The sequence below is a fragment of the Aphanomyces astaci genome, assembly GCF_000520075.1.
Source record: "Aphanomyces astaci strain APO3 unplaced genomic scaffold supercont1.7, whole genome shotgun sequence".
NCBI classification, from domain to species: domain Eukaryota; phylum Oomycota; class Saprolegniomycetes; order Saprolegniales; family Verrucalvaceae; genus Aphanomyces; species Aphanomyces astaci.
Genome location: NW_009798270.1, coordinates 859,405 through 883,151, shown reverse-complemented (window position 1 = coordinate 883,151; position 23,747 = coordinate 859,405). Strand labels below are relative to the sequence as shown.

At 50.2% G+C, this 23,747-nt stretch overlaps 11 protein-coding genes across 13 annotated transcripts; 5 read left to right on the top strand and 6 right to left on the bottom strand.

Moving 5' to 3' along the window:
- Nucleotides 1–1,660: 1,660 nt before the first annotated feature.
- H257_04231 (hypothetical protein) lies at nucleotides 1,661–2,600 on the bottom strand (the record flags this gene model as incomplete). The annotated part of the gene is made up of 2 exons (XM_009828645.1): nucleotides 1,661–2,219; nucleotides 2,284–2,600. 2 exons carry the CDS (start codon nucleotides 2,598–2,600, stop codon nucleotides 1,661–1,663), a joined length of 876 nt encoding a protein of 291 aa, XP_009826947.1.
- A 5,660-nt stretch (nucleotides 2,601–8,260) lies between these two features.
- Nucleotides 8,261–10,119, top strand: H257_04230 (hypothetical protein). The gene has a single exon (XM_009828644.1). The coding sequence runs from the start codon at nucleotides 8,278–8,280 to the stop codon at nucleotides 10,039–10,041; it is 1,764 nt and encodes a 587-aa protein (XP_009826946.1). The 5' UTR covers nucleotides 8,261–8,277; the 3' UTR covers nucleotides 10,042–10,119.
- A 121-nt stretch (nucleotides 10,120–10,240) lies between these two features.
- Nucleotides 10,241–11,422, top strand: H257_04229 (hypothetical protein). Its single transcript, XM_009828643.1, has 4 exons — nucleotides 10,241–10,514; nucleotides 10,594–10,786; nucleotides 10,861–10,948; nucleotides 11,008–11,422. The coding sequence occupies exons 1-4, from the start codon at nucleotides 10,294–10,296 to the stop codon at nucleotides 11,310–11,312; spliced, it is 807 nt and encodes a 268-aa protein (XP_009826945.1). The 5' UTR covers nucleotides 10,241–10,293; the 3' UTR covers nucleotides 11,313–11,422.
- Nucleotides 11,423–11,589: 167 nt separating this feature from the next.
- H257_04228 (hypothetical protein) lies at nucleotides 11,590–14,137 on the bottom strand. The gene is made up of 3 exons (XM_009828642.1): nucleotides 12,536–14,137; nucleotides 12,105–12,356; nucleotides 11,590–12,055 (listed from the first exon to the last, which is right to left on the bottom strand). Exons 1-3 carry the CDS (start codon nucleotides 14,129–14,131, stop codon nucleotides 11,651–11,653), a joined length of 2,253 nt encoding a protein of 750 aa, XP_009826944.1. The 5' UTR covers nucleotides 14,132–14,137; the 3' UTR covers nucleotides 11,590–11,650.
- A 431-nt stretch (nucleotides 14,138–14,568) lies between these two features.
- Nucleotides 14,569–14,889, bottom strand: H257_04227 (hypothetical protein; the record flags this gene model as incomplete). The annotated part of the gene is made up of 1 exon (XM_009828641.1): nucleotides 14,569–14,889. One exon carries the CDS (start codon nucleotides 14,887–14,889, stop codon nucleotides 14,569–14,571), a length of 321 nt encoding a protein of 106 aa, XP_009826943.1.
- Nucleotides 14,890–14,909: 20 nt separating this feature from the next.
- On the bottom strand, nucleotides 14,910–15,250 carry H257_04226 (hypothetical protein; the record flags this gene model as incomplete). Its single annotated transcript, XM_009828640.1, has 2 exons — nucleotides 14,910–15,080; nucleotides 15,110–15,250. The coding sequence occupies 2 exons, from the start codon at nucleotides 15,248–15,250 to the stop codon at nucleotides 14,910–14,912; spliced, it is 312 nt and encodes a 103-aa protein (XP_009826942.1).
- A 226-nt stretch (nucleotides 15,251–15,476) lies between these two features.
- H257_04225 (hypothetical protein) lies at nucleotides 15,477–15,795 on the top strand (the record flags this gene model as incomplete). The annotated part of the gene is made up of 2 exons (XM_009828639.1): nucleotides 15,477–15,577; nucleotides 15,642–15,795. The coding sequence occupies 2 exons, from the start codon at nucleotides 15,477–15,479 to the stop codon at nucleotides 15,793–15,795; spliced, it is 255 nt and encodes an 84-aa protein (XP_009826941.1).
- Nucleotides 15,796–15,851: 56 nt separating this feature from the next.
- On the bottom strand, nucleotides 15,852–16,136 carry H257_04224 (hypothetical protein; the record flags this gene model as incomplete). Its single annotated transcript, XM_009828638.1, has 2 exons — nucleotides 15,852–15,902; nucleotides 15,942–16,136. The coding sequence occupies 2 exons, from the start codon at nucleotides 16,134–16,136 to the stop codon at nucleotides 15,852–15,854; spliced, it is 246 nt and encodes an 81-aa protein (XP_009826940.1).
- A 333-nt stretch (nucleotides 16,137–16,469) lies between these two features.
- H257_04223 lies at nucleotides 16,470–18,038 on the bottom strand. 2 transcript variants are annotated; one of them, XM_009828636.1, is made up of 5 exons: nucleotides 17,567–18,038; nucleotides 17,419–17,516; nucleotides 17,271–17,372; nucleotides 17,039–17,200; nucleotides 16,470–16,970 (listed from the first exon to the last, which is right to left on the bottom strand). In XM_009828636.1, the coding sequence occupies exons 1-5, from the start codon at nucleotides 17,976–17,978 to the stop codon at nucleotides 16,605–16,607; spliced, it is 1,140 nt and encodes a 379-aa protein (XP_009826938.1). In that variant the 5' UTR covers nucleotides 17,979–18,038; the 3' UTR covers nucleotides 16,470–16,604. The 2 variants fall into 2 exon arrangements, with proteins under 2 accessions (XP_009826938.1, XP_009826939.1); XM_009828637.1 differs by having other exon boundaries at nucleotides 16,470–17,200.
- Nucleotides 18,039–18,170: 132 nt separating this feature from the next.
- On the top strand, nucleotides 18,171–20,217 carry H257_04222 (hypothetical protein). Its single transcript, XM_009828635.1, has 3 exons — nucleotides 18,171–18,626; nucleotides 18,690–18,813; nucleotides 18,867–20,217. The coding sequence occupies exons 1-3, from the start codon at nucleotides 18,191–18,193 to the stop codon at nucleotides 20,167–20,169; spliced, it is 1,863 nt and encodes a 620-aa protein (XP_009826937.1). The 5' UTR covers nucleotides 18,171–18,190; the 3' UTR covers nucleotides 20,170–20,217.
- A 410-nt stretch (nucleotides 20,218–20,627) lies between these two features.
- On the top strand, nucleotides 20,628–22,283 carry H257_04221 (the record flags this gene model as incomplete). 2 transcript variants are annotated; one of them, XM_009828633.1, is made up of 4 exons in its annotated part: nucleotides 20,628–21,221; nucleotides 21,300–21,679; nucleotides 21,769–21,962; nucleotides 22,017–22,283. In XM_009828633.1, 4 exons carry the CDS (start codon nucleotides 20,628–20,630, stop codon nucleotides 22,226–22,228), a joined length of 1,380 nt encoding a protein of 459 aa, XP_009826935.1. In that variant the 3' UTR covers nucleotides 22,229–22,283. The 2 variants fall into 2 exon arrangements, with proteins under 2 accessions (XP_009826935.1, XP_009826936.1); XM_009828634.1 differs by having other exon boundaries at nucleotides 21,300–21,962.
- Between the last annotated feature and the right edge of the window lie 1,464 nt (nucleotides 22,284–23,747).

Genomic DNA, 23,747 nt, shown 5'->3' with positions numbered 1-23,747 from the left:
GTGCAGACACATCATATATAAGTGTTCCTACACACTTGATGGCTTTCTATGACTATCAGAGCAATTGGGCATCGAGACATACACCTCAAACACCCAATATTGTACGAAATTGGTCAATACTAGTACTAATTACCAACCACAAATTTCTAGAATTCCATCATACATGTACTGTATTAGTGAGGACTGCACTAATTCTGAATCCACACTAATTCTCAATCCGTACTAATTACGGTCAACGGTGTAGTGTTGACGAAATAGAGCGAATGTTAGGGTAACATAATGGACGCGGCATTAATCAGTTGTGCGTCGGACAAAATATAGCGGAAAAATGTTAAATTAGTACTTTTTGGTGATTTCAGTCTTCTTGCTGTTCGTTAGGCTGATATCGAATTGAAGCATTTCCATTGCAACATTTTCTACTTGTTAAGTTATAAATATTTATAGCCAATCAAACGTGCTTAGGTTTGGGTGTCATCTTTTAATTTATTGTATTGCCAAGTTGAGGAGGCATGCATGCAAACTTGGTTGCAAAATAGGGCGAGTTTCTCCCCCGTTCACTTTACTACAGTACTAACGTCAACAGTAAGTTACGTACGGTGCGCGTCATCTGTAGCCTGTAATCTCAGCAAAATTGACCAATTCAGGAAATGATAAAGATTTTGAGGTTACAGTTCTTTTTGCTGTAGAGGTTTTGCTACTAAAATACTACGTATTCATAATATATCCGTGGTTTTGGTAATTAACCTGTGAAAAGTACATACTCTACCGGATACAATAGGCATTATCCGGTACAATAATGCCGGGTATGACCACTTATCCGGTCAAAAGGGACCTTTCATTGTAATATGAAACCAACTTTGACCTCATACATTTTGTCAATTTTGAGAATTTTCGCGATTGGCATATATTAGTCGAATCGCATCTCGCTAAACGTTCGCTTTATATAGCGATTTCACTCAAAAATTGTGATTCAAATATTTGTATCAAGAGGTTTGGACCTCATAGATGACGCGCAATGAAATATTTTGACCAATATTGTATGACAAAAACATTACCGTTGCAAGTCGAAGTTTCTATATTTCATGATGACAATTGCAGCGTGAAATTGGTTAAAAATCTATACCTTTGATGATTGACTTTCTCATCAGATTAAGAATAAGATTTTATCGAATCTGAACAATCTGCAATAGTCGAATTCGCCGACGAAACCAAATCGGACGTGAACGAAGAATCCAAGGCAGACAACGAAGCCTCCTTCGAGTCCCAAGAGCGCATACACCCGGGGCCAGGTTGAAGTATCTACTGGCATGGTCCTTCCACGGCTGGATTGCGGTTCGTCAGGATTACAAGACATTCAGACGGAGCTATCCAGCAGTATGAACTCGGCCGGGCAGAACCCCCGAACTGTCCTACGACAGGAATATGAACGACACAGCAAAAAGGGTACGTATAGATATAAAGAGTTTTTAGCGCTAGAGTTCGTGGAAAATGAATATATATTTTCAAGAATATAAAATCTAGTCGATGACACTGTCACCCTCGTCACTTTCACCGTCTTCAGATGACTGATGACTCCTCCTCCAATGCATCAACTTGTAATAGGTGTTCGTACAATTTTTGCAGTTTCCCCTCAGCCAACATCACACAACCCTTGGTTGCATCATTGCGTCAAGTTGTCAAATGCGTCAATGAGTCGCGCTTTCACCTCGGGAAACTTGGTCATCTCCGTGTACTGCCGTCCGATGGCATTTTTGACAATCGCCCACACTGTTTCTATGGGCTGCAAATCTGAATGGTGAGGCAAAGTGAACACAACGGTGTGGCCGCGCCTCGTGGACATGTCCACCACCACTGGCCGCACGTAAGAGCAATGCGAGCTGTTCCGACACATCCGCTTCGATATCATAAAGCGCGCACGCTTGCAACAACACATCCTTTGTCGCCCACAGGATGGTGAGTTTGTAGGTCGTCTCTTGTGATTCTTGGCGTTGTCCATTACAATGAAGGCGTTGGAGACGCCTTCCCCGTCTAGCTCATCAAGCAACCCTTCGAGCCACTTGACGTAGTACACGTGGTTGAACATGGAGTGGTAGTCCTTGGGGGCTTTAGCTGCGGTCGTTCCACCCGTGAAGATGTCGAGCACCAACACTTTGCTCTGCAACGTCGGGGAGTCCAAGATGGCAGCGGTGAGAGCAGTAGCGGCTGCCCTTGTGCTTTTCCTTGGCAGGGATATCCATGAGGTCCGATGGGTGGTACAAGTCTTGGTTCCGGCACTTTTAATACTGGTGGATGTAGGACTCGTCAGTGTACAAAATGTACGGGCGATGAGTAGACCGAATGTGTTGTTGCATCTGCTGCATGTATGGGTCGCGTACAATGACGTTCTTGGTCGACGAGTGGTACGTTGACGTCGTTCGCTTCCCGCGCTTGTATCCTGTTATTTTAAGAAACGTTGAACACCCCGCAGCGTTGCGTCGTACTGCTTTTTGTTTTCCTCGTTCATACTCAAGCACGAACACCTCCTTGAGGTACACCATGACATCAACGGCCATCGTGAGGGTTGTCGTCGCTCGCCAGTCCCGAACGAATGCCTGCACCATCTCAACAACCTGGGAATTGCGGGAAATCCTGTATCCAATGATTCTAGCCGTGTATGTTTGCCCATTGTTTGTTGAGAACGACATGAGAAATCAAATCAAATGAGTATGCTATTAGTATAAAGAAAAACGCTATTGATCAATGAAGTGAATCAAACATCTACAGGGTCCAAGCACTTGTTTCGTGGAGATCGTTGTTCATAACCGTCGCCTCCAACAAAATAGTTTGTTAGCTGAACGTCTTGAACACTTTCAGACTATCCAAGTGAACTTGAACAGGCAAGTTGATAGTTGCATGTGCTTTGGGGGGCTTCCGGTCGGTGGCACGGAGAAACTCAGCGCCGATTCGTGCTTCGTGCAGCAATAGTCCGCGGTAGAATGTCAAAGGTGTCGGTTTTTCCAACCTTGATATCCCCATAGGCTGCGTCCACGTTCCATGTGTCTTTGGGCTTCTCAAAACCAATTTCGACGGTTCGCTGGTTGGGCCGATTGTGACTTCCACGTTAGTGGCGTTTCGAGGCTCTGCGAACAATACACAAATACTGACTTCCCACGAAGGGTGACGGCGGTACTGGTAAATGTTGCAAGGGTAGCTAACAAATTTGACAATTCGATCGGATGTTGGAAAAGCCTCTTCACCAAACTCAAATGCGATGTCCTCGTAACACGGAATTTCAGTCGCTTCGTACCTAGGTGTTCTCGATTACACTGCATACATTAGTGATTTTAAGGATAGTGTAAATACACAATGTCTTACATGTTGCTCCGTGTCGTAGCATAGCCTTTCGGAAGTGGGTGCGAAATGCGTCGAAGCTGTACTGCTGGAATAATACATGCTCATCGCAGACGTCACGAGCATTTGTTGACGCACTCACACAACTCGATTTCACCAGGTCGTCGAGTAGCCCCTGAGCCTCACATGGAGGTGGCGTCCTCCATGCTACTCGTGTGGCCGCGAGTCCTGCGTGTGGTTGTCGGTGCATTGCAAGTAGATTTCGAAAATGAACGAGGATTGCGCGCGCAATTTCAAATCTATCTGAATAATGCTAGTACCTACTAGAGTACTAGATGTTCAATACGTTCATTCGTAACGTTCTGTTGAATTCGAATTTCCTTCAATTCGGACATGTAGAATACTTTGACCCACGATATTTCGACTTTCTACCAAAGGATTATGAATCTAATGCTGGATATGTAATGCTTACAAGTGTATCAACAACCGTTACTACAAGTACTGTGTACCAAATGCGCATGATCTTCGCTGAATTTAACGTCAAACACACACATTCATCGTGAAGGAGGACGAATTCGGCTTTTTAAGCACTTGGTTTCACTCTCTTCTGCGAGCTAATCTTGTATAAACTCAATGGATATTGAATCTATGCAATAATAAGTAGACACTTACGAGAGGATTTGCTTTGGTATTGCATATTCATCACGGTATCCTCGGACGAACAGTCTTCTTCGCCTTGTTCACATGTTCGTTGTTGTGTGTGTGGACGTCTCAATTCATTTAGTAGATACTACTACTACTATATGTACTACTATATCCAAGATCACGATTTGCAAGTGGTGCTTACACAAAACTGATAATAGTAAGCCAGCTTCAACTTCAATCCGGATAACTGCGTTTCACGAAAGCGCGCAAATTCGAAATCGATGGCAGGTCGGTTGACACCGACCGACCTTGTGGCACCATGGGTGCCGCATGATCAACCGTCATGGTGCACCTCCAGAGTCCAACTGCCGACGATACAAGGCTATGTTTGGGGTGACCCCCTTTGTGCTAGCCTTGTATGGACTATGGTTGAAGACCGACGCCCAGTGTCCTCGCGTCCAATCCACCTGCTTTGGGCGCTGCTCTTTCTCAAAGTATAGGGTACTGAAGACGTTCATCACTGCATTACTCAAGCCTACGAAAGACCTTTCGACACTGGGTTTGGAGTTTGGATTACATTAATTGCTAGTCTCAACGTGGTTGTATATCAACCTGCTATTAAAACTAATGTTATGCAAGATTGAGTTGGATTGCCGTTTGGAGTTGAGTCGTCCAAGTGACAGGGCAATTGTGTCTCTCGATGGAGTAGATTTTCGCATCCAAGAACAGCTACCTTTTGATCGCAAATGGTACTCCCACAAGTTCCATGGTCCAGGCCTCCGTTACGAAGTCGGCATCTGAATTCGGGCGGGTAACATTGTTTGGATAAACGTAGGGCTCCCATGTAGGGAGTGGTCAGACTTGCGGTTGGCACACGATGACTACATCAGCATGGCCCGCCGTGCTAAATTGACGCTTGCAGACAAAGGGTATAATTATCCCAACTATTTTATCTACCCATGACCCCAAATTCAAAACCCGAGGCGCCACAAAGACATCATGGCTCGCCACGATACCGTCAACAAACGCATGAAGCTGTTCGGCGTCTTGTCACGCGTTTTTCGGCACAGTATTGACCTCCATCCTAAAAGTTTTCGTGCTGTCGCCAACTTAACTCAATTGTCGTTGGAAAACGGCGAACCGCAATACCAAGTGTAAGCTAAATGTATTCAATTTGAATTTACACTATTCTGTATTTCCCGTAACTCCCTGTTTGTTCGTGGCACCACCGTTGGGAGGGCGGTGGTGTTGGCTGGTGGTGGGACGTCACGGACATGTAGTCGCACCATACATCGTTCACAACGCCAAGGCTGCGAACGAGAGCTTTGGCTATCTGTTTGGACGAGGACACGGCGCCGTGGATGTGGAGCCAATCATGCAAACGGAGGATGCCTAATCGCTCCTCTTTGGTCAAGTGACGATATCTGGCTGTTCTGACGAAGATAAAGCATTCATCAACAGCGATATCCATTGCCTTCAAACTCAAGATGGCGTGGCATTGTATGCTTAACCATGTTTACATACTCAAGATCCCTCCTCGTATGCATATATATATATATTCAACCTCTATAAATTAATATCAAAATTTGGAATAAAGTTACACGTGTTATTTGTTTTCTGGATGAAAATGGACATGCATTCCAACGCTGTGGCCAGTATATTTCAAGTAATATTTGTTTTCACGGCATTCGGTTGGAACAGTGAAACGCAGCTGGTCCACATACGAAGCCTCATACTAATTGAGTTCGTATTGCCCGAGATATTGGAAAAAGATCGTTAGTTGATGTCGTCGACTGTAAGTTCAAGCGTGTCTTGTATCAACCCTACGGGAAAACTAGTTAGATCGGGGAATATGGAGAATACTTGTCGTTTCTACAAGCGTCCGAGTTCTCAAAATCAAATTTGGCGAAGAATGGGTCGAGTAATATAATAGCCTTTAAACCAAAGGTATTTTTATATGGCCAATATAGGGCAGTATTCTTTGGCCACGAAGATTACCTTAATGTTAGTATGAAACTTTATCGGTATGAGACCACTTATCCGGTCAAATTTGGGTCCTTTCCATTGCAGATGACCAACTTTGGACACCATCCATACATTTTGTTGACTTTGTGATTTTCAACAATTGGCTCCGGATAAACTCTGCTCTGCCGGAAAATGGAACTGTATCCGGTAGGAGCATCTACTTTCGCAATTTACAGTATTTAGGGTGCGTCTGGTAACATTTCAAAAATAATATTCCAATTTCTCGCAATGGGATGTAACCAAATGCCATTTTCAAAAAGGAGCTAAAATGTCCATTTTGTAATATGGCGTTTTGGACCTCTTCAACGAATAAATCCCACGTGGAATTATTGGATTTGGGTTAACTGTAAATCTCTTCACTGTCAAGCAAGACCTGTTTCAATTTTGATCAGATTTGTTGAATTCGGTCCTAAAATGGCGTTTTGGGCCTGAATATTGCTATATTTCCGAGGATTGTTTGGGCCAGTCTGGGAACCTCTAACAACTTATCCTCTCCTGAAATGAAACATTTTGCTGAAATTGCGGGCTTCGGATGACGCGCAGCGTATAACGACACTGAAAAAAACACCAAACGCAAAATAGTGTGACTTTAGGGCGGGTCTCTATGCCACGAAAAATGGCATAAAATGGCCATTTTTCCAAGCAAAAGTTGCCAAAATCGGAATATTCCATTTTTCGAGATGTTGTGCGTTGGGATGTCTCCAAACTTCAACAGAATCGGGTATTTTTTTATTTTACGTAGGTATGGCATAAAAAAATGGACCGATTTGGCCCAACTTTTTTATGGAGCTTTGTGTTCACGTTGAAGTCTTGCACTTCACAGTCAATCGGAAATCGAATAATTTTTCATAAATTCAGCTGGCATCCAGACAACGTTGTACTGTAGATACTTCTTCTCTTCTTTTTTCATGGGATATGATATGAGGCTTTGGGAAAATTTTGCTGACTTGTCAAAACAGTTTATGTCATAATGTTTTGATGTGGATCCAGACCAGCCCTTAGTATTTTTGATTTGGTACGTTGGTTACATTGTTTTTTTCGTTTTACTTCGTGATTTCTGCGGAATGGGGAAAGCAAAGAAATATCGCGGCGAGAATTGTGATCGGTTTTACTTATCCCGCAGTAGTGGGAAATACGTGGCAATTCATACTGTAATATTAGTCATACGTACTTGAAGCGTTAGGATGGATCCGAGTTGTCATGCCATACTACTGTACGTAGCTGTTAGTTCGAAGTATAGTACTACTGTAGTACTCCAGAGTACTGTAATCGATTCATACTACATACTTGAAGTACTGTATTAATACTACATACTACCTCCAGTCAGGAAATAAACCAGCCATTTGGTGAAAATTGGTAAAATTGGTGTTTTGTTTGATGGTGTTATCTGATTTTGCCCTAAGTATGCTTGTTGTATACGTCTTAGTATGGCCAGTATCCCTGTGGAATATAATACCTTAAACATGAATACCCTAATGGATAAGTGGGTTCTACGCTATGAGTGTTGGTGGCTTACATGCATTCTACCTGCATCAACCAATAGTCAGCAACATTTTAAAACTATGTTTTGTACAGAATATAAATTACTGCAGGTGTATAATATAACCAGTATCAAATCGTGACAGTTATCCGGATACATGTTTTCAGTCTCTATAACATAATTTATTCCGGTAAATTCTGAAAAAACCTCCAAGAATGAAATGGCTGGTTTATTTCCGGCCGGAGGTAGTAATATGATATTGAAAATATTATAGTACTGTACCGTACTAGTACTATACATAGACGTATACTGGTAGTTGTATGTCGAGGAGCAATCATCGAAGCTCTGACAAATTTGTCACAGTTTTTAGCTGGTCGTCTCACTTTTTATCATGGAATCTATGACTAGTTCGTCACAATAGCTGTCATGTCATTTTTCGCGGTGCACATCGGCATTACGCCTGCATGATTACAAACATAGCGCACCCATCGCCACGTCAAAGCATCATGGCTGTGCCGTGGCTGCATCTCCCCGTCGCTCGCTTTTGGCGGAGGAAGTGCAAAACTTTCTGGAATGGCAAGCCAAGATACAGACCAAGCCAGCCGATACTGCATGTGGAGTTTCGGTGTCTCATATGTCAACCAAAGAATCGCGGCGTATCGCATACCGTGGTGGCTTCAGGTGTTCGTTTTGACTGTGAACGAACAATATGTACATGTATACGTATAGTGACTGGACCTTTCGCACTGGCTAAATTCTCCGTGTACTTTTCAATTTTGTGGCTCGTTGACATCGGAATGGGCATACTGCAGCACCTCTTCCGGACCAAGCCCATCGAGGTTATCAACGCGGAAGAACTCAAGGGAGAACTGCCTCGTGAACTCGGTCTGTGGGACTTGATCGCCATCGGTATCGGTGGCACAGTAGGCTCAGGTGTGTTTGCAACCACGGGGGACATCATCAGCGGTGCATCTGGTGGAGGCGCCGGCCCTGCCGCGTTTATCTCATGGACGATCGCGGGCGTGGCGTGCATCCTGAGCGGCTTCGCGTACATGGAAATGAGTGCGTTGGTCCCGTCGTCCGGGTCGACGTACGCGTACTCGTACCACGTTCTCGGCGAACTTCCTGCGTTCGTGGCGGCGTGGCTCTTGACGTTGGAGTACGGCATGTCGGGGGCTGGCGTCGCGCGGTCGTGGGCTCAAAAGGTGCAGGAATGGGCGGACGAGAGCGGCGGTGACCACACGTTCCTGAACGAGGAGCACTACAACGTTTTGGGCAGTGGCATCATGTTCTTGTCCGTGCTGATCTTGTTGGCCGGCATTCGCTTTGGCAAGGTGTTCATCAACTTCGTGTCGACGATCAAGGTCGCGGTGGTGCTAGTCATCATCGTGGCTGGGTTTGCGGCCACCAACTCGGACAACTTGACCCCGTTCGTCCCCCCCAAGAACGAAACAACACAACTTTTTGGCGTGCCAGGCATCATGCTTGGCGCGTCGCAGGCGTTCTTTGGGTTTATCGGGTTTGATGAAGTGTGCTGCCTGGCGGCGGAAGCCAAGAACCCCCGCAAGACCATGCCCCGCGCGGTCATCGGGGTCATTCTCGGCACGATGTTCTTGTCCTGCTTTGCCTCCCTCGCCCTCTCCGGTATGGTCCCATCGAGTGTGTACTCGCACTTGCCGTACGACATGGGCAACGACGCCGACGGCAACCCCCGCGGCAACCTCACATACTTCTCGTTCCCTGGCGCGTTCGGCTTTGTGGGGTACACTGCCGCCGAGCTGATCGTCCGCATCGGGGAAGTCGGCACCATGCCTATCGTGGTGCTGATTGCGTTTCTCGCCCAACCTCGTCTCATGTACGCGTTATCCGTGGACGGGTTGATCCCCGAGATCTTTGGCCGCGTGGACAGCAAGGGCAACTTGTTTTGGTGCACTGTGATTGCCGGGGGCTTCTTCGTCGTCGTAGCGTTTGTGATTCCATTCGGTGCCATCTGGAACATCGTGTCGTTTGGGATTTTGGTGTCGTTCATCATGACTAACTCGTCGTTGCTCCTCATTCGCACCCGTGAGTCGTCTCCTGGCTTGGCCTACAAGCTTACGGCGGCGGCCGTCGCCGCTTCGTGTGCCGCCATGATGACGTTCCAGAAAGGGTTTGTCGATGGCAGGAGCCATGTTGCCCTGGGGGTGTCGATGGGGTTGCTCGCGGTGACGTTCGCCCTGGGCACCGCGCTGTATGTCAAGTGCCCCCAAAACATTGGCGGCGCCGACATGTTTCGCGCGCCTTTAGTACCGTTTATTCCCCTCTTGTCCATCACAGTGAACTGGTTCTTGGTCGCGCAATTGGCCGAGAAGGACATTGCCCGCGGCTGCATTTGGATCGGATGTGCGATCATCGCGTACTTTTTGTACGGGTTCAGCCACAGCGAAGGCCGGTCCGGGTGGATCAAAATGCTCAATCACACGGTGTTGGGGTTGAATGAAGTCCGCCCGTCCATGAGCTCCATGGTACATTTGGGAGGCATGAAGAAGACGCTCTTGACCCCTAGTCAAGCCCAATCGTGATCCAGTGCTACGTAGCGTAATTAGTACAGTAATGTATAAAGTTGCATGTAATAACAATGCATGGAGACTACGTTGTGCAGCTTGACAAAGTTCACAAACATGTCATAGGTGGCCGTCGCACTTAATGTGACTATTCGCACTTATAATAAATCTAGACGTTTCAGGTTTAACCAATCAAATGCACTCCGAGTACCGAAGGGTCGCAACTGCGAATGCACCAAACGTCACAAGTTCGGGATACCAGATAGAGGGATGGAACTGGAGTACTTGGACATCGTGAGCCGCAGCATTGGTAGTGCGTTGACGTCTCAAGAACGGTCTAATCTAGAGATTGGCTTCATCAAGCGCAATGCCACGGAGAACATCGAGTCGATGCGGCTGTGGGGTCGGATATCGGGAGAAGCGCAAGACTACTTGATCAGCGTGGCCATTGTCGACGGCGTGGACGCCCCCAAGAAAAAGTTCTTCTTTTGGTGAGATGATTGTCGTTTCCATTCACTCGTTTTAAGGAGGTGGTAAAGCTCTTAACGCAATAATCCTACGTTCGGGCAGCACCAACACGTCGCCGGAGCTCCAGCAGTTTCCCGAAGTGAGCAAGGACAAGCGCGAAAAAGCAAGTCGATTCATCGGTCGATTGAAAGGCGACCCATCGCGACTCCTCGACGAATCGGAATCGGAACCCCAAGAAGGCGAGAACAAGAACGGGGTGTTTCGCGAAGTGGATCGGTTGGTGCTGATTGTCGAGGTCCACAAAACGTCCAACACGATCAAGGAATACGAATCAATGCATTCACCATATATATATATATATATATATAGGCCGTCGACAGCCACACGTCTCTCATTCCGTGCGGTGCGTTCGTCGTGTCGGCCACCCATCACGTGGTTCCCAATCGATTGTTTCAAGGTGCAAAGTAAACGCAATCGTCCACGGCTACTGCCCTTTGATTGATCCCCTTTGGTTAGGCTTGACTTGGGAGAAAGCGCTGCAATTGGGCAGCTACCATCACTTCCGTGAAGCGACCTCTGCCGAGCGCAAGAACGCCCTCGCCACGCCGGGCTTGGTGCGTCCGTCCGACTTTTTGGACCCGTTGACAGTCGACCTTGACGGTACTTGGACGTTGCGCAAGGACGGCACAGGCAGCGTTGTGTTGCTGCGCAACTTGTTGTATCCGGGCTTTGTGTTTTTCCACAAGCCGCGCACGGGGCACTACGGGTCGGTCTACTTTGGCGACGGCCTCCGCAACCCCGACCTGGCGTTTATGTTGTAACCACCACGAATACATACAGCACTACTACATCTGACGAAGGAAGGAGCAATATATCTGTATAGAATCGTTACTACACATTGCCATATTACTAGTATATTTTCTTATCCAAACTGTTGTGACCTCAAACTCAGTCATTAACCAACGAGTCCAATCATATCGTATTGTTTTGCCTTTTCAAGCATATCCAACCCCCTAGTAACGTTAAACACATAGCTGATCTTCTTCATCCAATCCTCCAGCTACAGTCTGTAGCTACACACTCCAAACCCATAACGCCCCTCGACATAAAACGATGGCATTTACATATACTTCGTAAATTTCAAGGCATTTCGTCGTCGCTACATGTTTCGCACTTGTTTGCGAAGGGCCTTGTTCACTTGACGGTCGTGTAGGGCTTGGATTTCATTGGCAAGCACTACATCCCGTAGTTTGGTCCGGCGGTACACCGAGTTGAGGTTGTCGTCCAGTCGGCCTTGGCGGAGCAGCATTTCGCACGCGTGAAAGGCCGCCAATGCTTTAGCGATAGTTTTCGTCCGCATGAAGCCCGTTTCAATGGCCGCGAGACCCACGGGGGCGGGCAGCGTCAGTTTGGCTTTGAACATGGGCAATTTGTCAATGCGTGCTTCCACAAACTCAAACGAGGGCTTTAGCACCATCTTTTCATAATCCGGCAACGACTGGCAAAACATGTGGAGCGCCGAGATGCTCGAGTCCAAGTCGAGCACCGCGCCAGACTTCTCCACCTATTCAACGTGTCATCACCACCACCTCGTCGCAGCAGGCGCGACGTACCCGCAGCGAACACGTGGCCGCCACGAGCTCGCCGTCGTCGAGGCCGACGATTGTGTACTCTCGCGACTGGGCCAAGGCGACGATTGACCGCGGTTCCATGCCCAGCGTCACTTGCTTATCGCAGCCGAATTTCAACGCACTGATCTCTTCGGCTTGCCGCGTGAGCACATCAAACATGGCGCCGTCCTCGACTGACGACACATCCGTCAGGTAAAAGCACACGCCGTCCGTGTGCCGCGCTCTGCCTCGAACCTATTCCCGCCAAAGATGAAAACACACATAGCTAGCTTGGATAACTCGTGCCGATGCATGCATCCCCCTTGTCGCAGAGACCAAACCTCACTATACATGTGCAATACAACAACTACGCTGTGCCCCACAAGACGGGGGGGGAACTGGGGGGGAAAGGGGGGGCAGGGTGATAAACCTACCTGAATAAACTTGCGGGGGCACGTGAGCGGATCGCCACATATGACCATTGAACACAACGGAAAGTCGACGCCTTCGCACGACACGGACGTGGACACGAGGACGCGCACGGCACCCGACTCGAACGCTTGGAGCATCGATTGCATGTCTGGGATATCGTAGGACGCGGCGTCACTTGCACTGGCTTGGCCCAACATGCACCCAAACAAATCGTGTCGATTGTCGTGCTGCATCACCACATCTTCGTCGTCGTCGTCAACCTCTCGACCAATCGCTGCGGGGGCGACAAATTTGGCGTTCAAGTAGTCTGTCAAGGCTCGGCACTCGGCCCGGCGGTTAACAAAGATGACACACTTGAGCTGTGTGTCCAGCGAATCATTCGCCCCCGAGTCATGGTCGTGGGGGAGAAGGGGCTCAAACTGCAAGGTGTCTTCGTCTTCTTCGCCGCTCATTGCGTCGTCGTCGTCGCTGCCATCGACTGCATCCACGTACACGGCGTCTTCCAACATGGCTGCAAGGTCGGCCTCATCTTGGTGCGTGGCTTGTTCCCCGTGGAGTTGCGCCATGGACGTTTCAGGGGTCGCGAGGGGGATGCGGCCGGCAAAGAGTTTGTCGTGGAGAATGGAGACGATCTTGTCCACCTTGGGGGTGCACGCCATCCGCGTCTGGAGGCGCTTGTCGGCGCAGCGCAGAAGCACGTCCACGGCGCGGACGTCCAGCCCCACGACGCTATCCGCGGATGTCCACCGCACGGACGAAGACCGCGCCTGCTTGTCGATCTCGAGCTCGATGAACCGGTACATGCACCACGGCCCGAGGTTCTGGTAGATGGTTTTGCAGTCGTCCAGGAGTTTGGTCATGCGCTTCCCGCGCTTCTCGGCAGTGCTCGTATGGCGGTACTTGCCTTGTGACAGCAACGCACTGAACACGTCGAGCACGTCCAGCTCTGACAGCAGCCGCGACACAATGTCCACAACCGTGGACGGGTGGCAGTCGACGTTGGGCTCGTACGTTTCGTGTATCACGGGCGCACAGGCCGCGTACTTCGCCAGGTCGTGGGCGTGCAGTGTGATTTTCTTGACCACGGCATGCATGTTGACGCTGCAGTGCTTGGTCGGACATGCTGTGGTTCCAAACACGCGCGGCATGCGCTTGTCCGTGGGGTCGTACAGCTTCATGATTTGGTTGTACGGGTGGCGCTTGCCCACGTGATGGCACTCGTCAAAGATGAGCAGGTTGATGCGATCCATGGTGATGTATCCCTTGGTGATGAGGTTGCGCAAGATCTCGGGGGTGCACACGAACACGCTGTTGAGCAGAATCTCGTGCTCCCACTTCATCTTGTCCCACACCTCGAGCTCCCGTCCGCAGTACGCGTCGACCTTGAGCGACGTGAGCTTGACGATCTTGGAGTGGATTTGGGACACGAGTTGTCGCGTCGGCGCCATCACAAACGCACGTTTGAGCGAGTAGTCTTGCTCGCGAAGCAGCATGATCGACACGAACGTCTTCCCAATCCCGGTGTTGCCCACCATGATCACATTGCGCTCACGTGCAATCTTCACCACCTCCTCCTGGTAGTCTCGAAGTGCCGCCATCCTTTCTGCAGTTGGACAATAATGTAATAATCCAACACTCGCACTATTTTGATGTTGAAAAGTGAGAATACCGATCTCCCATTGGTCAGCATAGCTTATGTAGGCGCTGATTGGCTATAGGGTCTCCTTTGTTTTTTTGTTTTTGTTTTTTCTGCGGAAAGGGCATTAGCCAAACAAACGTCGCGGCGCGGATTGTATAAATATATGCAAATCTTGGCTGGAGCTACGCCTTTCTCCATTAATTACTAGTACTACTGTAGCAGAGTACAGGGGGTCTCAATAGCACTGTACTACAATGATTCCCAGGGCACATTTCTCTTGAGAAGGGTTCCTTCGTCGTGAATATCGGCGGGGGCTACTTCGATAATATTGCAGCAAGTCGTACATGTCGTTCGGGTAGACGAACAACTGCATCATGTTGCCGTTGGGGAGGCGGATCACATGTTTGTAGGTCTCGACATTGGAGGTAGGCAAAGGTCAGGGGGTCCGTCATGTGCGCCATGAGCGCGAACTTCTCCCGCCTTGAAGAACGACACTGATCTCTTGCGAGAATACAGTCGAGGCGGTTTCGAACCCAGGGCAGGGGCGACGGACACGACTGTGGCTCCTTCACCATAATGTCCCACGAGGACATCGTCTGGCCACTCGATGATCATGACGGTGGCAGACCAGTACACGTCGGCTGTAAACGGAAGCGCGGTGTCTGAAAAGAACTCTAAGCGATGGGATTTGAATATCAAGACATTGAGGCCGCTCATGACGGCTCCACGGGCGATCGTCAGGCCAACTCAACGGCCAAGAGTGTCAGGACGTCCCTGAAGACGCCACTGGGCGACGAATTCGCCGCGGAGAAGCCGTCGGACAGGGACACCAACATAATCATGCTCGGTTTGACCTCAAAGCAGTCCAAGACGCGAACGTCCTGCATCGATGTGAGCTCCAAAACCGCCTGTAAACGCTGTCGCATACGTTCAATACGTGAGGTTTCACCCCACTGACACCCCTTGAAGAGTGCGGCACGCCAATATTCATGCTGCCCCCGACGATCCTGACGGCCAGCGTCGAACTACTTCGCATGCGAACGGTCAACGTCCACAAAATGGTCGATGTATTCGCCATGGCCATTTGATTCAATGCAAATGCCCTTTGGTCCGTTAGTGGCGCATCCAAACGATGAGCTATCGTGTAGCACACTATTGGAAACCAGCTACCGTCGAACAGGGACGTAGGTTTGACCTAGATACCGCACCCCCCACAGGTACATGCGATTTTGAAAGGTCGGGCCATCAATTTGCAACGTACAGTACCTGTGGGTTGGTCCACAACCGACTTCATTTGTACCGCTATGGTCGTCGACGGCCACAGTCGCCTTCGCACTCGCAAGATCGTCACGACATCAAACGTCGACACGGCCATGAACACCCAGCGCCCGTTTCGAGGCGTGGGGTCTGTTTCCGACTTCGAGCATGACCAGCTCCACCGTCGAATTCGTCGAATATGTCGACAACAGGGCGTGGAAATGTGGTCCCACCGACGCGCTCGATCTCGAGGCCGCGCGATCGTACCGAGCCAACATCCCACACCGACGCGAATGTGTTGACACCCAAAACGTTGGACACGAGGTAGTCAAAGAGACTTTAAACCTTCTGCGCGCGGACGCGTAGTGCAAGCCGCATGGGTGTAGCGACTTGGTTGAACATGGGGCGGACTGGCTGAGCAGCTACAGCTGTACAAACGTCACCAGGCTGTCCAGCATGGCAAAACTCTTAAGCTAAGCATGAGCACCAAGTGGTTAGGATATGAGGGTCACCTCAGCTCTTGCCAGCAGAGTGGTGGACGAGCAGTCTTCAATGTCGCTGTGTATGCAAGGTGGCCACAGATTTTGCCGAAACGTGGCAGCTTGCAGGAACGACGCCGATAGAGCAGACTTGTACATGGCTAGCGGAAAGCTATCTTGGCTCGTCGAGTTGGGGGGAGGTTTAGTAGAATGACGGGGTAAGCCCATGGACCTCTGGAATTATGGTAGTGAGAAGCGAATTCGATGACTGGCACCGATTCTCCCGATCAAAGCACGTCTGTGGCGAGCAGGCCATACATACTACGTGACGAACGATACGATGCAATGTGGCCAAGCGTTGGTGTTGCGTCTCGAGGAGGGGGACACGGGCAAACGATGGCGCTCGACCACCTCGTCTTACCAAACATATATACAGTGTACTTGTCAGTTACATGTTGAAGGATCAGTTCCGTTGTGGACTGTTGTAGCAGTTACACAAGAAAGTACTGTAACGGTGTTTGGTTCGTGCATCGTCAACATACACATAACTGCGCCTGTGGAGCGACTCAAGGGGGGTTGAATGTTGATATATAGTAGTGCTGTAACATGCCATGATACAGTACGCCCATCGCGCACGACGTTCCATTGAAGGTAAGTAGTCTACGAGGGAACAGAAACACCTGGAATGAACGCTAGCTACTGGTGCTGCAAGTCGTAGTACGCTTTATGCGTTTTGGCTGTGAACTCGTGGAACAGCATCGAGTTTTTCCATCGAGACAGCAACGACGGCACCCCCGCGGGCAAGTGCGTCGTTTGGCCGGCTGCGTGCGGATCCATCGTGTCTGGCACGCGCATGGGCTCGTCGTGCTCGACACTCATAAACACCGCGAGGGTCTCGCGGTTCACACCGGTCACTTGGGGGCCACGGACGGCGTGCGGCGTCGCCTGCAAGATGCCTCCCGTGAGAATCTGGGACGACTCGCCGATCTGAAACACGAGGTGGCCCGTGGGGATCACAGCTTTGACGATGTTCCCTCGTCGTGTCTTGATGTATAGCCCAGCCTGACATATAAGTGGCGTGAATGAAATGCATCGAGAAGTTTGTATCGTGCATGAACATATATATATACTGCTGGGTCAGGGTTCTCGACGACGTTCCCGTCCATGTCTGTGAAGAGGGCTTGGACAAGACCGGTCAACGCGCTGTGGTCGTTGTGCCAGCCGCACCAGTTGGAGAAATCTCGTTCGGTCATCGGGCTATTAGTAGTAGTAGGAGGGGCAGGGACGGTGTCCTATGTGTAGGGTTGGCGAGTCAAGTGGTACCAGCATATCATTTGACATGGCAAAGTGAATGCGTTGTACCTTTGGATCCAATGCAAAGTAATGCAAGAGTCGACCACATGGAACGCGGCTGGACGTGATGCGGCGATGCAGTTTCCCTGCTTCGTACGTAGGGCACTTGGACTAGAACCACCATATTATGTATCGAAATCCATGCTGTGATGGGTACCTCGACGTAGGCATCGCATTGCTTGGCGACCAAGAGACCCGTGTCGATGATCAATTGGCCCAGCGACATGAAGGCAGGTTCAAGGTCGGGCACCTCATCTACACAGACGGCGACATGATAAACACACCAGGCCAAAGCTCAGAGGTACCCGTGGGCCAAATATTCGGGTGGTACATCGTCGGGAACGTTGTCATCAAGTGTTCGTCTTCCGTGGGTCGGTTTGTGCGTGGGTTGTTGTAGTACGACCCCTTGGAAAAGTCTGGCTTGCCTTGCAAACTCTCCTTGCCATGGCTCCATCCAAAGCTGTAGTACGCACTTCCGAGCTCGTACTTTTGCTTCACTTCGTCCGACAAGGTGGCAACTTTGAACGCCAGCGGCAAGCAGCGCGCGCGCCGAGCTTCAATGTCCGGCACGTTAGCAACAGCCAGAATGCCCAACCCGTCGGGACCAAATGCGGCTTCAATGAGCGCCCCGCAGTCGCCTCCTTGGGCCAACGTGGCGTAGTCCACCACGGACACATTGGCGGTGCGGATGGCTGGCTGCGCTTGCTCTTGCGACATACCTCTCAAACGAAAATGGATCGTTGTCCATGACGTAGCATCACGAAGCTGCTGGTTGAAGGTTATCCAAATGAATCCGGAGTAACAAATCGAACGAACCAATCAGCGCGACCCTTTTTTATCCGGATGCTTAGTGATTATCCGAATACGCGATTAAGTACGGGTCAGGAAAGTGCGCTTACAGTAATAGCTCCCCGACCGACCACCGCATCATGCAACCCACGGTGGAGAAACCGCGCAAGAAGCGCAGCCGCTTTAGCGAACCAGAGACTCTAGGTGATGATACATCAGCATCTATAAGCCATGGAGAAGTGACAAAGAAGCCCAAGATTGATCCAGCGGCCCTCGCGAAGGCAGCAGCGGCCGCCATCTCGAAACAACTGCCGAAACACATTGGTGCGCCGATCACTATACACGACAAGGAAAAGGCACGGGAAGCCGCAGAGAAAGAAGCTCGCATCGAGAAGATTCTCAAGTCCACACGAGAACAGATTAGCCAAGTCCAGAATCTATGGACAGGGTTTGACAAGAAGTCGTTCATGCCAGCACCGCTGCTCTTGGACGACCAAGGCCGCCACATTGACGCCTCAGGCAACGTCATCGCTTCCACCATTGCACCCAACGCCACCCTTAAAGCCAACATTAGCGGTACGTCTGTCTGTCGTTTCTTCCTCAATTCGCTCGCTCAGCGTGACTTTATGACTTGAGTAGTTGCCGATGCCCAGAAGGAACCCGTGCCAAAGGCCGTGAACCCATACTTGTCCTTTCGCACTATTGACAAGGACGATCGCATGGATTCCCTGGATCCACGTCTCAAGACGAAAAAGCGAGAAACGTACGTCATATTGCCAACGTCACGTTTGATCTGCTCACGTCATGGCTTTGTAGACGAGGCGCAAAGAATTTCAATTTTGTCAAACAAGGCACGTTTGTGAAACAAGGCGAGCAAATGCGTGCCAAGGAAGCCAAGAAGATGCTCGCCGGGTTTTCCTCCGGGCGCAATCCGAATGCGTATGTCAAGGAAACAGTGGCCGACGTTCCCGACGCCACCGCCGTGCCGCCATCCGTCAGCGACAAGGACGGGGTCAACCCAGTCTTGTTCGACGTCGAGGACGTCCCGATGAAGCCCGACGCGCCCGTGCCCGAAGTCGAGTGGTGGGACATTGTATTTTTACCCAAAGACAAGCAAGACTTGGTCGACAAGCATGGGTTTGCCAAAACCATCATCGGGCGTGGGACCCATGGCGGCACGCTGGACTATCTCGTGGACCTGCGCCTAAAACATGCAGGGACGTCCCACTTGATCGAGCATCCTGCCCGTATCAAGTCGGCGCGCAAGGAACAGATCGTGACACTGCCCATCATGCTGACCAAGGCCGAACGAAAGCGCATCCGCCGCACGACGCGTAGCGAGCGGCTCAAGGAGACGCAGGACAAGATCGCGCTCGGCTTGTTGCCGCCGCCAGAGCCCAAGGTGAAGCTGGCCAACATGATGCGCGTGCTGCAGGACCAGGCAGTCGCCGACCCGTCCGCCGTCGAGCGCAAGGTCCGTGCGCAGGTGGCGCAGCGGGAGCTGAACCACGAAATGCGCAACTTGGCGCGTAAGCTCACGCCCGAGGAGCGGCGCGAGAAGACCCTTAACAAGCTCAAGAAGGACGCCGCCGGCGACATTTGCGTGGCCGTGTTCAAGGTTCCGACGCTCGAGCATCCCCAACACAAGTTCAAAGTGGACGTGAACGCGCAGCAGCTGCAGCTCACGGGCGCGGTGCTCACGGTGACCGACAATGCCGCCATCAACTTGGTCGTGGTCGAAGGCGGCCCCAAAAGCATCAAGGCGTACGTCAAGTTGATGTGTCGTCGCATCGATTGGTCGTTGACGCCGTCCAACGAGGACGGAGACAATGAGGACGACGACACCACCCCAGCAGACGGCGACACCGTACATAAAGACGACAAGAACCACGAAGAACAACACAAGTCTGGCAAGACCAAGCCAAAGTGCTACCTTGTGTGGAAAGGTGTCGTGGCCAAGCGCGCATTTGCCAACTTTCGGTTCCAGGAGTGCCGCAACACTGTCACGGCGCGCAAAGTGCTCGAAACCAAACACGTGGAACAGTACTGGGACATGGTTGAAACGTACAACCCGTCGTTGAGTGGGGGGACCTTCGACGACGACGATAACAACGAATGAACAAGCGATCGTGCTCCTCCTATATATATATTGTGATCATAATTTTCCTCCTCTGGCGGTTGAACAATCGCCGGACCTTCGAAATTTCATATGAAACTAAGTTGAAGTGGTATCTTTGTGACTCAAATATACTACAAGCAATCTTTTTAGCCAATCATATTGCAACCATCATCCTTTGCTCGATTAGTTGTTGGCGATTTTATCAATAGTAGGATTGTGAATTCGCTATAAACTTCCAAAATTCGCGCGGTTTGTCTAATCAATATCGAATCACGCTAGAGTTCTGATGTCGTTGAATATACTTGTCCTATCTGTAAAAGCCAATCAAATCCATTCAAAATTGGATTAGCCAATAGCGTCGACTCGTGATTCGATTCGGCGGTGAGTTTTCAAGTAAAGTTACAGTAATATCATCCGGATACAGTATCCGGTCGGTATCCCTTTCAACGGCTAAACGTATGGAATCGCTAGACGTGACAGAGGCCGCGGCGACGACGCGGCGGCAACTTGGCCTTGTGCCAGTGGTCCTCATGACCTTTCTGAGTGTATGTGGTGGTCCGTTTGGCAGCGAAGAGATCGTGTCAGCATGCGGCCCATTGATCGGATTGACGGCGTTGGCAGTGTTTCCCCTTGTGTATTCGTTGCCGATGAACTTGCTCTTGGCGGAACTGTGTAGTGCGTTTCCAGTGGACAGCAGCTTCTGCACGTGGGTGGGCATGGCGTTTGGGTCGTCTTGGGGGTTTTACGTCGGGTATTGGTCGTGGATGGCAAGTACATTTGACGCCGCCGTGTACCCGTGCTTGATCACAGACGCGCTCTTCTTGGGTGTTTCCTCCGACCATGACAGTGTCATGGTGTGGGCCACCAAGACTGGTATTCGCGTGCTCATTCTGACCGTTTTCATGGTTCCGACTCTCTTTAGCCTCTATTTCGTTGGCAAAGCGTCGACGTGGGTAGCCGTGGTCGTGCTCTTGCCATTTGGGGTGCTCGTGCTGGTGGCCCTGCCACAAATGCAGTGGGGCAATCTGTTGGCCGTCAGTAGTTGTTCTTCGGTACACACCATTCCAAGCTTTGTGTCCACACGTCGTCGCATATGATGTTTTGTGTCCACACGTCGTCGCGTATTATAGATGCAGTGGAGTCGACTCGTGAGCGTGCTATTTTGGAACTTTCGAGGGTTCGATGCCATGGGAGCGTACGCGGGCGAGATTCAACATCCGCAGACCAACTTTCACCGCGCTATGGTGGCCAGTTTGCTCCTCATCACAGGGACGTACATGCTGCCCCTCGTAGCCGCCGTCGGCGTCAACCAACCAGCGTATGCTACGTGGACGGACGGATCGTTTCCTGTGATCGCTCGCGCCATCGGAGGGGGTCCGTGGCTGGGCCAGTGGGTTGCTGTGGCCAACACTGTCAGCAGCTTCGGCTTGTACTTGGCGGAGTCGTCTGCCAACGGCTTCCGCCTCGCAGGCATGGCCGACGTTGGCCTCGCGCCGTCGTGGTTTGCTCAGTAAGCAACTTGTGGGACTACATTGGATTGGACCCCCATACAGTACTGACCATTCATCTTGAACTTTGAGTTTTGCGTTCTACCGGTAGTCGAGATGAAGCCACGGGGTCGCCGCGCCGTGCGCTGCTGTTTATTTACGGGCTCAGCGTCGGCATGTGCTGTATGGACTTTACTACGATCTTGGGCGTGACCAATGCACTGTCGATCCTGGCTCAGCTAGTGCAATGTAGCGGGGCGTTGACATTGCGGTTTACCCATGCCGACTTGGCGCGTCCGTATCGAGGTACCACGCAGTACAAGTGACATGTCAAACGCTAACTAAGTGCGACATCGGCAGTGAATCTGTCCAACCATGTGCTGAGTGGGGTGATGGTGCTGCCCATGGCCCTTGCGGTGGGCGTGTTTGTAAACCAAGTGCTGCTGAATGCCATCACGTTGGGACTCACGACTGCGGCTGTGACGATGGGCATATGTGTGCGACTAGCGTTGCTTCAAACGCAGCCGAGGCACCAGTACGAGCCCATTCCAGACTGTGCACAGGGAACTTAGACGTTCGGCGACAGGCTGGACAAAGATCTACACGATAACTAGAGATTGTCATGCGATGCAGTACTAGTAGCCTGGGTTCCGTTTGCTCGAACCCACACAAATTGCACTGGGATGCAGATGCTAGCCCAAGGCTGCCAGTATTACCCAGAGGCGTACACGATGGAATTCTTCATTTCTTGGACGAGTCGTACTCGCGCTGGGATGGTTGGGGGCAACAGGTAACATCTTTGCGTGGAGCTGACTTGAGGTAATGGGCTTATAAACACTTTTTCGGAGATGCTGTCGTGGAAGGCAGTGACTCGCCATTAACAGTAAGTGCCCGCTGAGTGATTTTAACTTTAGTGATTTTAACTTTACAACAAGTTATTAATAATGAGGTGAAAAGTAGTCGCCCATTATGCATACCGAATAGCAACTTGAGGGTCAGTATCCACGAACCAGTCTTCCACCGAAGCACAATGGAGGCCGGGGATATCGTAGCGTTCGCAACTACACTTGCAGCAGTAGCTTGTGTGGTGACCATTGTCGGACACGATGGCAGATCAAACAAGGAGCCACCGATGAATGTTTACTCCGTTCGAAACAACGTCTGGCAATGTATTTCTGCTCTATGCTAGTACTAGTATGGGTTTTGGATGCCCTTGGCCTCTTCGCTGTCGGGCCGGCCGTCTTTAGCAACCACTTCTGGTTGCCAAAGCTCCGTCATTATTATGATTCTTTGGCCATGAGACTGGCCCTTACCACAGCTCACAGTCACAGCCTCCACCGTCCATATCTGGACACATTGCACTGACCAGTTATTATTTTTACCCGCACCAACTTTTCCTTGCCCAAAAAGTTCGTAAAAAAAATGAGGTGGATTTTACTTCAACCAGACCTTTTGTTTAAGTTACCCATTTGCATATTTTTGTGCGGTTAGGTTAAAAACGGCCTTTCTAGGAATTGATTGGTTATTACGCGTGCAACCTTAAAATGGATCATCGAGCACCTTGTTAAATTGGACTTTTACTTTTGTTCAACACGAGTGAGTAGATTGGATTCGTCTGTGGACACGCCAACGAAGGCGCCAACTTACTGTAAGCAGCGGGTGGATAATGGCACAACTGCAGAATGTCCTCTTTTTGCTCGTTACAAGATCAAACGTTGAAAATAATTGAAATAATACACGAAAACAAAGCCAAATTACGTGAATTTCAGCCACAAATTCGCCGATCGTGGGGTTCGAAAAAAGTGGATTCGATCTTTCGAATGTTTTTGGAACCCGTCATTTCGGTGTTTGCCTTCAACATGTCTGAAGCATTCGACTTGTCCAAGAAGCATCAAAAGCAAGGCGGCCACCATAACCACCATGGTCATGGCGGAGACAAGAAGCAGTACAGTCTAAATGGTGAAGCAAAGCCGTATCACCATGCTCACGGTGATGACATCAACTCAACTCCCAAGCCTCCTCACCCCGCTGCCGACAGGTAGACCGCTCTCGTCTCAATCCACTTATGTCAGCATCATAACCACAACGTAT

Bases quoted from the DNA above. Each gene is read 5' to 3' on its own strand.
- H257_04230 (XM_009828644.1), top strand. From the start codon at position 8,278: ATGGGCATACTGCAGCACCTCTTCCGGACCAAGCCCATCGAGGTTATC.
- H257_04229 (XM_009828643.1), top strand. From the start codon at position 10,294: ATGGAACTGGAGTACTTGGACATCGTGAGCCGCAGCATTGGTAGTGCG. The intron at 10,515-10,593 runs GTGAGATGATTG...ACGTTCGGGCAG, and splicing joins AAGAAAAAGTTCTTCTTTTG to CACCAACACGTCGCCGGAGC. The intron at 10,787-10,860 runs GTCCACAAAACG...ATATATATATAG, and splicing joins GGTTGGTGCTGATTGTCGAG to GCCGTCGACAGCCACACGTC.
- H257_04228 (XM_009828642.1), bottom strand. From the start codon at position 14,131: ATGGCGGCACTTCGAGACTACCAGGAGGAGGTGGTGAAGATTGCACGT. The intron at 12,357-12,535 runs GTAGGTTTATCA...TGGCGGGAATAG, and splicing joins GCCCCCGCAAGTTTATTCAG to GTTCGAGGCAGAGCGCGGCA. The intron at 12,056-12,104 runs GTACGTCGCGCC...CACGTTGAATAG, and splicing joins CGGCCACGTGTTCGCTGCGG to GTGGAGAAGTCTGGCGCGGT.
- H257_04223 (XM_009828636.1), bottom strand. From the start codon at position 17,978: ATGTCGCAAGAGCAAGCGCAGCCAGCCATCCGCACCGCCAATGTGTCC. The intron at 17,517-17,566 runs GTACCTCTGAGC...CCGTCTGTGTAG, and splicing joins CCCGAATATTTGGCCCACGG to ATGAGGTGCCCGACCTTGAA. The intron at 16,971-17,038 runs GTATATATATAT...CTTATATGTCAG, and splicing joins TCGAGAACCCTGACCCAGCA to GCTGGGCTATACATCAAGAC.
- H257_04222 (XM_009828635.1), top strand. From the start codon at position 18,191: ATGCAACCCACGGTGGAGAAACCGCGCAAGAAGCGCAGCCGCTTTAGC. The intron at 18,627-18,689 runs GTACGTCTGTCT...TGACTTGAGTAG, and splicing joins CCTTAAAGCCAACATTAGCG to TTGCCGATGCCCAGAAGGAA. The intron at 18,814-18,866 runs GTACGTCATATT...ATGGCTTTGTAG, and splicing joins AAGACGAAAAAGCGAGAAAC to ACGAGGCGCAAAGAATTTCA.